This window comes from Plectropomus leopardus, chromosome 2 (genome assembly GCF_008729295.1).
Source record: "Plectropomus leopardus isolate mb chromosome 2, YSFRI_Pleo_2.0, whole genome shotgun sequence".
NCBI lineage: Eukaryota > Metazoa > Chordata > Actinopteri > Perciformes > Serranidae > Plectropomus > Plectropomus leopardus.
In genome coordinates, this window is record NC_056464.1 from 25,749,423 (window position 1) to 25,762,585 (window position 13,163).

Consider the following 13,163-nt stretch of genomic DNA (forward strand, 5'->3'; position numbering starts at 1 on the left):
ACTCAATCTTAAAAACTCAACAGCAATGTCTCTTTTTAGAAATCATGGCCCTTTAACCTGAGATAATTCACCTTGTTGTTGACCTTGTTGTGAGCAGTTTCATGTAGCAACCATTTTCTCTTTCAACCGTAAACAGTATCACCATGCAAAAGGAAGCATGCATTTATTCATGGGTGAAAGATTACTGACAGCGCGAGATGTAAACATGAATGGCGTCCTCCTTGGCTGAGCTGTAACGTAAGCTAGCCCCAGATGCACACTTCCTTATGCGCGGTGATTCGGTTGGCAGGTGTATTTCGGTAGAAAGAAAGTAGATCCTACATGAAACTGCTCACAACAAGGTCTGTGGATTATCTTGAGTAACCGGGTCATGATTTGTTGACAGAGACATTGCTGTTGAGTTTTTTAAATGTATTTTTTCTGCACTCTGAGATCCACAAGCATCAAATATTCCCCTATATTTGAGAGAAGGAAGACATATGGCTCATATCGCCAGCACTCAGCAACTCACACCAAAACAATTTAGATTGATAAATAGCACTACAGGTAAGAGGGAATTTTGTGGTACGCTGTCATTTTAAGAGAATTACAGTTTATTTGTAATGCATTTAATAATAAGTGTAACACATGTAACACATGTGACACGATTAACTATAACAAAACATTGTTGCCTGTCTCCGAGGATGTATAAACTCTCTCCTTTTTAAAATTGTTGTTTTTACTTAATTTCATTATTTTGGCTTTAATGAAAGTTAAAAAATAAAATTATAGTCAAGTGTTCACGATAGTGGGTCTCTTCCTTATCAGATCATGTGCTAAAACTGCCCTAAGTGAAGGAAGCTTTGCTGACTTATGTTTCTTGAAGTTTTCAAGTCTTATTATAAGACACTAGTGGGCTGTAGAAATTGAATACAGAGGACGGCAGGGATGACCTGCCAGAGATGAGATATTGCTCTTAACTTCATAAAGTGAGGCATCCTTTAAGCTAACAGGCAAAACAAAAATCTATATCCATGTGAGCTCCCCAGTGAGGCTGTAATGATCGTTACACACCCCTGAACAAAACTGATGAATGGATAAAATAAAGAGAAAACTTTTCAGTTCTCACATCTTTACCACTGTGTGGGGAGAAAGTTTGACCTGAGGATGGTAAATTTGTTTATCGATTCAGAGACAAATGTAGTGAAGTGGCTTTTGTTGTGAACTCTTTTTAACATTTCTCCTCTGCAGTCTGAAATGGATTCAAAAGATTGAACAAGATTGTGTATTAAATTGTTTGAATAACGAGCAGGATGTGGACGTTTAGAGGTAACGGACCTGTTGAATCCATGTTTGATATGACATGTATCAGGTCAGATGAAGCATGTAATGTGTCTCAAGCAAGGAGGCGTTTTTTGTAATCTCCAAAAGTTAGAAATTAGTGTGGTCTTTTTTTGTTTGTTTTTGTGTAGCATGTGTATTCTGTAGGGCAGCGGGGTGGTGTGATGGTTATATCTGTCGCCTCACAGCAAGAGGAATCCAGGTTTGAATCTGCTTTTGCCCTCTTGTGTGGAGTTGCATGTTCTCCCTGAGTTAGCTTTGGTTTTGTCCAGATTTTCAGGTTTTCTCACAAACAGTCCAAGCACATGCAGGTTGAATTCATCTGTGATTTTAGTTTGTCCACAGATGTGAATGTAAGCAATGTAACCAATGAATGGTTATCTTTCTTTATGTGATTGTCTGGCAACCTGTCCACCTCTCACCCAATGTCAGCGGGTTTCGGTTGCAGCCCATTAGCAACCCTTAGGTTACAGAAAGGGATGGATGGATGTGTGTCATAAGTATTCATTACAGCGTGCCCCAGAACTTATTCAGGTCCATCACCCTTTTTACGTCTCTTAAAAGTCAGTGCGAAACAGAATTTAAAGCATCTTAAGCTTTTGCTCTGTGTCACATATCCCAGTGAAATAGAATATCTGAGCAGTTTACAGTGAAAAGATTAATTTAAATCAAATCCTTCCCATTTGATTAGACCGCTAAAAAGTGGACGTTATTACACTTTAGCTCAATATGAACCTACAGTGGATTTTGCAGCCGAGTGGACTGTTGGCTCCACACACTACTTTGCCTTTAGATCAGGAGAAGCACAAAGGAGAGATGAATAAATTAGACCTCCGACACATTGTTTTTGGAAATAAAGACAAAGGTTTTGCCCACTGACGTCCAAACACACATCGCTTTCTGTCTCTCTTCATATTGTTTCGTTAGCTAGTTAAAACTCACAAATGGTCAATTGCAGTTAAAATAACGGCTTAGGCTAGCTTGTCGCCTGAGAGCTCATTAGATTGGCTGACCTTTTGTAAACGCCCCTGAGTGCAGGATCAGTCATCAAACATTGGAAACCATCTCACCTGGTTTTATAGAAAGATAAAGACAGGGATTTTGATGTTAAAATACTCTATGATACTAAATTTTTTTAATACATATTTGGTGTATAACGAGATAAATGATCAATTCACACAGGGACACAGGATTAAAACTGTGAAAATTTATTTTTTTCTTTTCACTGGGACTTTAACATTGATGTTTTGATGTTATCATTTTATTTTAAACTTTATGAATTATTTTTATAGAATAATTTTGTTTTTATTTGCTTGCCATATGCTTTGTCCTATATACCCTACTATTTTTAATTAAGAAGTGTTTGGGACTATGGTGCATGGTAATTCTGCACTCTAAATTAAATCGATTGATGGGTTGACGTTCTATAAAAGACGTCTCATGCATTCTCTTACAGCTCTGTTAAGAGTTATATTTCACATGGTGTGTTTTGCTATGTGGCAGCTACATTATGCTGCCTGATGGAATTAAATGAGGAAGCAACATCAGCAGCCTCTCGATAATTGTCCATTACCATGTTGGCCTGACATCCCATGTCTTTGTGTATGGTTTTACATTGTGCACTGCAGATACTGAAAACACACACTTAGTGTGGAGCCTCTTTAGACCTATTCAGTGCCAACGGGATTACAGATAGATTACCTTGCTCTGAGAAAGAATTAATATAAATTTTGAATTAAAGCAACGGGGAGTGATTGCAATTTCTATTCATAAAGAGAGATGGTGTGTTTTTCATGTATGCTGTTTGTTTTTAATAATAATGTTTGGGCGTCATCACAGCAGCTTTGCAGTGTGTTCCAGCAGCTGCGCATGCTGAAAAATCCCTAATATAATTGCGCCTTCTAGCGAGACTGAAAAAGATATATTGCTGTAATTCTAAGGTCAACAGTTTTTTGCTGCCATGGCTATTGATTGGTGGGAGTTAAGGTATTATACCCTCAGAGTGATGCTCTCACAGATGGTCTCATCCTAATGAACCAGACTAACGAGCCAGATGCCTCTGTGCTAAACTACACAAGGTCCTGTGAGGTGATATGGAAGAAATTGTACATACATTTTTAATTGGTGACACACAGAGGGACAATGACGGCACTTGCAGTTTGATTTAATGTCATATTGTGGTACTTAGGTTGGCATACTGTTTAGAAGAGATAAATGAAGCTAATGGAGGACAAAAGTGGGGTTCAGGGACCTGTTGAAGACATTTCACAAAGCATCCCTGGTGCATGAATAAAATCACGAAGACTAGGACAGGAAAAATAGGGTTCTTATCAGCCAGGACTTCAAAAACATCATTCTAGTTCATACTGGTTATTTCTTTATTTAGCTTCAGTGTATGGGATGGTGACGGACGCAGTGCAAACCATCTGCGATCCATTTACAGTGTTGTGTAAAATGAGACGTCCTGAGCATTTTGTGTGTTTGCTGGAAGCCTTCGCCTCTCTGCTTGATTCCCGGTGGGTCTGTCTGCTCTCCATCTGCCTACTTGTGCGTGTGTGTGTGTGTGTGTGTGTGTGTTTACTTGTAACCCATCTCTACATCGCTCTTCTTGAGCAAGTGGCAGCAGAGATATTAAGAAGTCAGGCCACGGTGTTATTGCATGCATTCATCATTCAAATGGCAAGACAGCTTTTAATATTGCTGCAGAATTCTAATCAGAATTTAATGTTACCAACCATTGAGATGACACTAATTGCAGTTTTGGTATGGACATGCTGATCCGATGCATCCTCTTTTTGAGTGGTTCAAAAAGCTCATCAGAATATAATTTTTTTTTAGCCAAGAGAGTTTGGCCATTAAAAGTGCACAAGCAGGCGTCCATTTTCTCTCTTATTTGTTCCACAGAGAGTGATGTCCAGTAGAGGGCAGCACAGAGTGTACAATGTCAAACTAAAATCTCTTCTCTTCTCTTCCAGGGCCAAAGTGTTTAGGGGAAAAAAGGTCCTTGGAGACTACGACATCAAAGTGGAGCAGGTATGATATTGATTTTATAGGCTGATGCTGCTGTAGAATCTTTTGTTAAAGGCTGAGGGGATCAGAGCAGAGATGAAAGAGAGCTGACACCATATTTATGTTTGATATGGAAATGCATACGTTTCCACTGACAAGCTCAGAAGCTGGTGCCCTAACACATTCTCAGTAACAACATAACACCCTTTTCAGAGCCCACTACTTGTCTTAAGCTTACACAGCAGGTTATAAGTTCCCAAAAAGAACAAAAAAAAAAAATGCAAAAAAGTTATACTCCAGAAAAGTGTGAACATCATGTGATGTTGCCGTGATGGTTGCAGAGATAAAATGTTGCACGTTTAGCAAAGTGTTCCTGTGTGAGCAACTGGCTCTCCAGGGCCAATGTTGTTCATGTCAGAGGGTCCACCACTTTGGTCCAAACTGAAATACCTCAATAACTATTGGATGGATTCCTGTTAAATATTATCATGTCCCACATAGGATAAATTCTACAGATTTTGTTGAATTCCTCACTTTTCATATTTAAGTTTTAACTCATTTAGCGAAATATCTAATCATAAACAAGATAAACTGTCACAAAAGCTGGTGCAGACATCCATGGACCATCCGTGGAAGGGCCGAGGAAGCGGGGATTGGTTTATATGTTTAGATGTTGTTTTATCTTTTTAACTTGTGAAGCACTATGTGCTACATTAAATGTATGAAAAGTGCTCTATCAATGAAGTTTGATTTGATTTGATTTGATATTGTCATGCTAATGTTAGCATTTAGCTTAAAGCACGTGAGAACCACAGGCATGCCTCCAGACTCTTTTGTTTTGTATTGAGATGAAGATTCTCAAAAGCGTCACCTCGGTCAGGAATTTGTAACAGTGGTTTGCAAACCTGCCTACCGCATACAAACTGCTGAGTCATTTTTTAAACATTTTGCGCTTGTCATCCTGATCAAAAACTACCTTTGTTCTGTGTACCTTTGTTAACCTGTGTACTTTTACACATATAAAGTATAACTACACTTAATCCACCGGTGCCTTAAATGTCAGCTTAAACAAGAGTCTTCATACTGGTTAAACCACTGTAACCAGCAAACAGTTTTGATTTTGCAATACGTGGTTACTGCATCTGAAATGACTATTCTGTGGGGTTTCACACCTAATAGAAGTCGACAGTAAAATTACAACCTCAAGCCTCCCCGCAGAAACAAAAACAGACATGAGAGGAGATACGAGTCAGCAGCTATGAGTCACAGAGAAATCCTCACAGTTTTAAACCACACCAAAGACAAGCACACAGGCATTATTTTACTAGAATAACTACACCTGTTTTACATATACAATAATATATATTTGTTAACTTCTCAGTATATACAAAGTAAAGTGAGAGGATGATATGATAATCCCGTATTTATTTACAGTTTTCTCAGAATTCAGTAATCAATTCATATGATTAAAAAAAATGTTTCCAGCATGACATTAACTGTTACTATGGAAAAGAGTTGGAATATTACCCCTTTTTTTGCACAATGTCCTAATCTATTGAGAATTTAATAATTTGATTTTCTGCTTCTTGCAGATATGATTCTTTGTTGTTTATTCTAAGCCGTTGGAACAATTTACAAACGTGATGCGTACGATTATGCAACATTTGCCATTCAAAGGGATCCATGTGTATTTCATCACTTCTGTAACAAGACTTATGTGTACAGCTGACTAAGCTGTCTCGTCTGGTCTCTCCGTCCCTGCAGGCTGAGTTCTCAGAGGTCAACCTCGTCTCACATTCAAATGGAACCTGTAATGTCGACATGCAGGTCATGAGGAGCGGGACCAAAGTGGTCAGGTCAGCACAACACACACACACACACACACACACACACACGTGAGGTGTCTTTAATTGAGAGATTATTTTTAGGGATTTTTGCCTTTATTATAGTGGATAAAGATCAGAAAGTGGGGAGAGAGAAGGGGGAAGGCCATGTAGCAAAGTGTTGCAGATTGTGATTGAACCCGGGCCCCTGCAAAGGCCTCAGCCTATAGAGTACTCCAGGAATGAGTCCAAAAACACTGAAACATTTCAGCACTTCCTTTTCCCTCCTCTTCATATCAATGGGTTTTGTTAAAGGATATTTGGTTAGATGCCAGAAATAAGGTCTGTGGTTAACGCTATCTTAAGAGACTTTCAATATTGTTCTGCAATATAACATATATCAGTAAATACCCCACTTGGGGATTTTGAAGCTTTTAATAGTCTTAAAAAAGGCGGTTTCCAACAAGTGGCTAAATAAGACTACAAAACGTCATCAAGCAGAACAGCACCAAACACGCCTTAACAGCTTCGTGGCGACACAAACGTAGAGTTGTTCATTTGTAGCCTAACACTTGCTTTTTACTTCTGGTGGATTGCAATTAGGCGTCATAAACCCTGAAAGTGGTGTTCATTTGTGAAGATTATCTTTCATAGTGTCATAGACCACAGAGCTTATTTTCTGCAATGAGCCAAATCCAATGAAAATATCCCTTTTTTTTTTTTTTTTGACAAGGGAACTAGGGCGAAGCTAACTTCTGCGTCAGCCTACAGAAAAACATCATCCCTGGGGCACTCAATAGGGCGCAGACTCCAACAGGTGACCCAGAGGTTGCCGTGTCACATTTATTTTTAACCATATCACAATTCTAGACAAAAAATGTGGACTTGGTGTGCAATGGGTTCAAATTCAAAACCTGCCCCTAAAAAATAACGTCACAAAAAATGTCCCCATTTCAAAAGGACATTTGGTCCTTACATAAAAGAATAAGAACAAACAGACTTGCATTAATCTCCAAACCCCAGCCCAGTGCTGCTGCGTCGCATTTCTGCATCAATTAAAGATGATCCAAAGACATTTCTGTGAGATCAGACAGAAAACCTCAGAATGTTCTTAGAAATAATAGATATACTTGTTTACCATAAAGCTCTGATCAGTGGATAAAGGGTGGAGGTGTATAACCGCAGTCATTACCCACAGACTGGCACAGTGCAAACATGTGAACGTACTATAACCCAGACAATCACACAGAGCCACTCACACGCCACAAACCACACTGACACAGACAGCAGTGTCCCAGCTGAAGACAGCCGGTGATTAAGCAAGACTGTAAACTCCCACTGCTCACCAACAAAACCAACAGGAAACAGAGACGGCAGCCTCAGTCTGATTATCATTATCTCCGCCCTGTAGTTACGCTTTATGAGGGGTTGGTTTGCACACACTTTGACACACAAGTAGTGACCATGACCCAAAATAGAGTGGCTTCGGGAAAACTGATTCATGGTGGCAGACAGACTGATTCACAGTCACCTGTCCTGGCAGCTTCATGTCCACAGATGCATTATTCTGTCACATATGAGTTCCTTGTAGACCGCCAGAGTCGTATCATGGCCTCAGTCTCACCCAAACGTGGACCATCGGAAAGATGTACAACATAATTGTCAGTAGGTCTTGTTGTCTGCCTGTCTGAGTTCATCGCAGGCTTTTTAAACTTGGACATTTTTAACATTTGTCTCTGTAATTGCACTGTGTCCATCGATTTCAGGTCAAAGCAGTGATTTTTCTAACTGCTCTGAGTCAGTGTGTTGCTTAGTAACCCTCACTCAGAAAGAGATGTAATTTTCCAGACTGTGAGCATGTCACCATGAAATCATCACCCCCACTTATCTGTATTCTTCTTTTATGGCTTTATACAGATATATATATATATATATATATATATTTACTTGCTACAATTAAAAGAACAAATATTGAGTAAAAACATAAACAAATCATAAACATAAAAAGTTATAGTAAAAGTTGCAGTTGGAGCCTGAACAGTAAGCACATTTGGTGTTAAAGGAGAAGAAGCGGCTGTGAATCATCACAGGGATTAAAGTGTATTAACTGTCATACTTCAGCACACAGCCACACGTTTTCGTTCAGAGGATAACTGGTGTTCTATTTTTTCCTCTTGTTAACAAATCCGGTGAAAAGATCCAAACCAACAATGTTTTAGTCCGTCTCACAGCACTTCCCCATTCTGTTTGTGGCTCTCACCCCTTAGCTAATTTTTCCACTGAAAACATACATCTTCAGAAGCTGGTAACAAATATGCAGCATAGTCGATTTTTTAAAGTCTAAATAATTGCTCAGAAGAGCAGGGCACTGTAAATTTTTGCAAACATGATGCAAACAACATTAAATGTTGCTTTTGTCAGATATTATTTACAGATGCAGATTGACGCGTGTTAAGTGTGTTAGTGAGCATTTAGGCAGCAGGACATTACAGAGCCCCCCTTCAGTTGTGGCCACTTGCACTAATAAATGGATTCGTGGGGAACCCTGTATTAATAGGAATAATTACTTGAAATAAAAAAAATTCCAGTGTCTGAATGCTCTATGGTACATTGCTCTTGGAAAGGGTGTACTTGTGTTATTATTTATTTATATCATCATTATCAGTGGCATTAAATGGTCTCAGAATGACAATAATATTGTTCATCACAATTATTTCTTGGATAGTACATTGTCCAACAAAAGCAATTCCCATGGGATTGACTTAAAATCGGCCTTGACATCTGACATTTTATGTTGCACCAACATCAGGTCAAATTTTCAATTTGTCTTTTACTTTGGTTTAAGACTGAACACATGTAAACCTGATGACATGAGCCTCAGCTGTGCTTACTGTTTAGCGCTAATTAGCAAATGGTAGCATGCAAATCTAAGATGGTGAGCACAGTAAACACAACACCTACAGGGTCTGCCATTTAAAGTTGTATGCCCCTCCCTTAAGCCAAAATAAAATCACAAGTCCCTCCCCAGTGTTTTTAAAAAAATATTTGAAATGCCTCTCCTTTTGCACCACTCCCTCCCCTCTCATAAATAACTAACAGTCCCTAAGTTATATTTAAATGTTAATTTCAAATCCTGTTTGGAATTCATTATTTAAAAAAATGATTTATACTTAAAAAAGTTATTATATAGGAAAGAAAAAGAAGCATTACGGAGTATCACTGGTCGTTTCAGAGAATTTACGTTATTTAAAATTTGCCTTAAAGTCATGGAAAAGCCATGAAAAAGTCATGGATATTTATTAGTAAAAACCTGTATTAATCCTGCACCTATTTATCAGCATGTTGGCAACATTTTTAAGCATTTTAGTACACTGATGTTTGCATTCAGCTTGTTTCATTGTTGGTTCAGGGCATTAAGTTAAAAAGTGCACAGTGAAAAATCCAAAGTGAAAGTTGGTTCAGAAGACCGTGGCCCCTCTGGCAACACTGATTCAGGGTTTAAATGGAGAGTCATGACCATGTTGATCTTTAAAGCCTTCTGTCAGCAATGAAGAGATTACAGTCACATTAATTGCTGTGTCCTCTCCACCAGTCTTTTTTAGTTTCTTGGAGAGTCTGATTAGTATTCTCTGTGCATGAAGAGCTGGTGGTGGTCACTCTGTGCCAGATTTTCCTCTTACTCTGTCTCTTTTCTCTCACAGCTCTCTACATCTCTTTTACTGTGTATTTTTTTCCTCTCTGTCTCTCTTCTCTCACGCCTCTCCCCTCTCTGCCTTTCCTCACATTCCCTTTCTCTCATACACACATGCAGAGACAAAAGGAAAAATAACAGGAGTCGTGCCCTATCACCATCAACCTTTCACTGAGCTGAACTGCACTGGATATTGTTTTTGCCCTTAACCTGCTGGTCGCTAATTGCTCCTGTGAGATCCAGAGCTGTGGCTTTTAGTGGTTTGCTGTGGGGGCCGACACAGTTTAAAGTAAAACATAAAAAAAATCACAACAATTCTACACAATCGTAATAATGGTTATTAAACCCCAAACTTAGAGCTCATTATTGTCTGCCATTAAGCTTTTGTTTTCTGCTCACTTATGCAGACTCATCCCCCAATTTCTCTCAAGTTTCAAATGCCAGATTCCCTCTGCACTGCGGCCCCTGTCGCTGTTGACTCTGACAGCCTGGGGAAGTCTGCAGACAGACACCTCTGTGACACACAAATGTCACCGGCAGCTTTACTTCATCTGCCAATGATGAACGTCACTGGGAGGGCAAAATGTGTGGGAGGTTCACACAACTTTCCTACCTACCCAGTTCCACCTCCAGCTCAGAGTGGACAATACCACAAAATGAATTTAAAACAATTTATGTTTTATTATTGACAGTAGCTAATATGCAACAAGTCCTCAAAAAAAACAAAAAGGTTGTTTGTTCGTGCTCTCTAAAAAGACACGTTGTAAAACTTCAAATATAAGCCCACCCCAGTTAAATGCCCAGTCCCTTTTACTAGCACGGTTGGGCTACACATTTTTTCAAATAAAGGCCTGTCTCAATTAAAGGCCCAGTTACCATGCAGTGAGTTTTAATAAAAGTTCTTTGGCTGCCTGCTAGAGATAACATTAGTTAGCAGCTTATATTGTGCATACAAATAAAAATGCCACATGCTACACATACGGTTAGTTTAAGATTAGAGAATCTTACGCCAGAGAGAGTGTAATAGCGACTATCTATGATTGAATGATTCAAACATTCAGTTCATGTCACCGAAAGCATGAGACGGAAGGAAAAAATGGTAAACAAGAGAGATGCAAAAAAAGAGGTATAATGAAACAATTGTATTTCCATCTATGCAGAGCAACATTTTTGTGTGACAGGAATTAAAAGCCTGTCCAATGTAGACCCCTGTCCCAAATATATGACTTTTGAGTTCATTGGTTTAAGCAGATCGTAGCTAAGTCTAATACTTGAAGTTTAACGTTAGAAGTGTTTTCTAATCTCACACCTCTATTAGCAGGACATCTTTGTGTTGCCCTTCTACAGGATTTTTTGTGTGTTTATCCGACATTCATGTTATTATGAAAGACTTTGGCAACAGAAAACAACTGGAAACCAATCTCCCAAAATCGTTTTCTTCAATTTTGTAGTGTCTGTTTACTAGAGCGTTTATGTGCAGTCAATTATCAGTACAGCCTCTCCCTGTTATCTGTTTACTGTCTGACTGAGTAATGCATTAAAACATGAAGGGTCATCAGTCAGTTTGCTCGAGAGTCACTGGTTAATTTTGTTAAAGTCTCCCAGATCTCCAGGTTTCTACAATCTCACTGTATAAATTTCAAAGGTAGATTCAATTTGGAAATATCTGGCATCATTCACGATGAGGATCTGACTGAAGCAGAACATTTTAGAAACAAAATCTCTTCATGTGAAAAGAGGACATGAAGTAATAACATGCTGGCAGCAAGCAGGTCAGCCTCCATCACACAGGTTTATTCAATTCATTTTATGAGCGATAGAGGTCATATAGATTTTCCATTAACTTGATGCTTGTAAAATTATACATTATGAAGTCTAATGATCTCAATAGTTGTTTCATTTTAATTATAGATAATGACAAAATAAATATAACATCAATTACCCACTTCAAGCTTAATTTTCCATCAGATTTCAAGTGTTTAATAGCCGGGAAAATAAGATCCTTTCTCTCTTTTCTCAGTGCAGTCCCAAACAAAGAGCTTAGTAAGAGTCCTTCACAGATGATATTATTTTTATTCGTAGACGAGAGATTCGACCACTCCATCGTCTTTCTTTCTTAGTCAGATTTCAGTCTTTTATGTGGTCAGAAAGACGTATTCTTTCAGCATCCTCAAGGGAAAAGACAAATGTACTACTTTTCTCTTGTGGCTTTGTGTTTTTTTCTCCTGTGCCATGACTTTTATCTAATGCTGTTTCTTAAAAAATGCAGTTCAGTTACATCGCCCATCCTTAAATGTCAGTTTTTATTAAATAACCAGGCTTTGACCCTTTTGCCTGATACTGTGAAATGACTCATTCATGTAGTCACAAAATAAAGACATTTTTTGTTCTGTAGCAACACAGGAAATGTGGGGAAGTGAGGTAGAAAAAACTATGAATGTATGTGTATTCTTGTTCCAACCTTCTTTATTTCTTTGCCGTAACACCAGGTCTTTCAGGCCCGACTTTGTCTTGGTGCGCCAGCACGCCTTCAGCATGGCCCAGAACGAGGATTTTAGGAACTTGATCATTGGTCTGCAGTATGCTGGCGTCCCCTCAGTCAACTCTCTGGAGTCCATCTACAACCTCTGTGACAAACCTTGGGCTGTAAGCAAAACCAATTTACACCTGCAACAACCTACAAAATATTTATTTACTACACTGTGATGATTACATAGATGTGGAAAGATGTGTATAACGGAGCTTGCAGCTGTTAATTTAATCTTTAATTAAGATAAGATTTTTTTTTTTTTACTTTTTGTGGCTTGAAGAACAATTTAAAATGTACTATGACATAGATTATTACCTCATGAATAATATCACCGTTCTGCACTGTGTTTCTGTTATAATACATGTTACACTCAGTCACCTACCTCTTTTTACATTATTAACTCTCTCTTTCTAATTTTCTCTCTCTGTTTTCCTCCTCTACACCAGTTTTCCCAGCTGATCAATAATCAGAAGCGGTTGGGTTCAGATAAGATCCCTCTCATTGATCAGACTTTCTACCCCAACTACAAAGACATGGTAAGATTCACACATTACATTTTAAAAGTACCCCTTCACACACAGCGACTACCCTTCCATAAATGGCAAAATGTCTCCAATATTGATCTTGAAATATTTATATAGCCGTGTTTTTAGTGGTTAACTATGTGGCGGGGCATTAAAATGTTTTCTTAAAGCAGGAGATAATGTCTGCCAATTACTGTGGATTTTAGGATAATATTGATGACATAGCCATTACCACATAGTACTTTCATGTTCTAACGTTCTCAAGC

General features: G+C 38.6%; 1 protein-coding gene across 1 annotated transcript in view; it reads left to right on the top strand.

Annotated features, from left to right (window-relative positions):
- Window positions 1-13,163, top strand: part of syn2b (synapsin IIb) — a 106,549-nt gene that overhangs the window by 55,078 nt on the left and 38,308 nt on the right. The window contains exons 2-5 of the mRNA XM_042506385.1: window positions 4,296-4,353; window positions 6,094-6,185; window positions 12,333-12,489; window positions 12,820-12,909. Of these exons, the coding sequence (XP_042362319.1) occupies window positions 4,296-4,353; window positions 6,094-6,185; window positions 12,333-12,489; window positions 12,820-12,909 (397 nt within the window). The remainder of the gene's footprint in view (window positions 1-4,295; window positions 4,354-6,093; window positions 6,186-12,332; window positions 12,490-12,819; window positions 12,910-13,163) is intronic.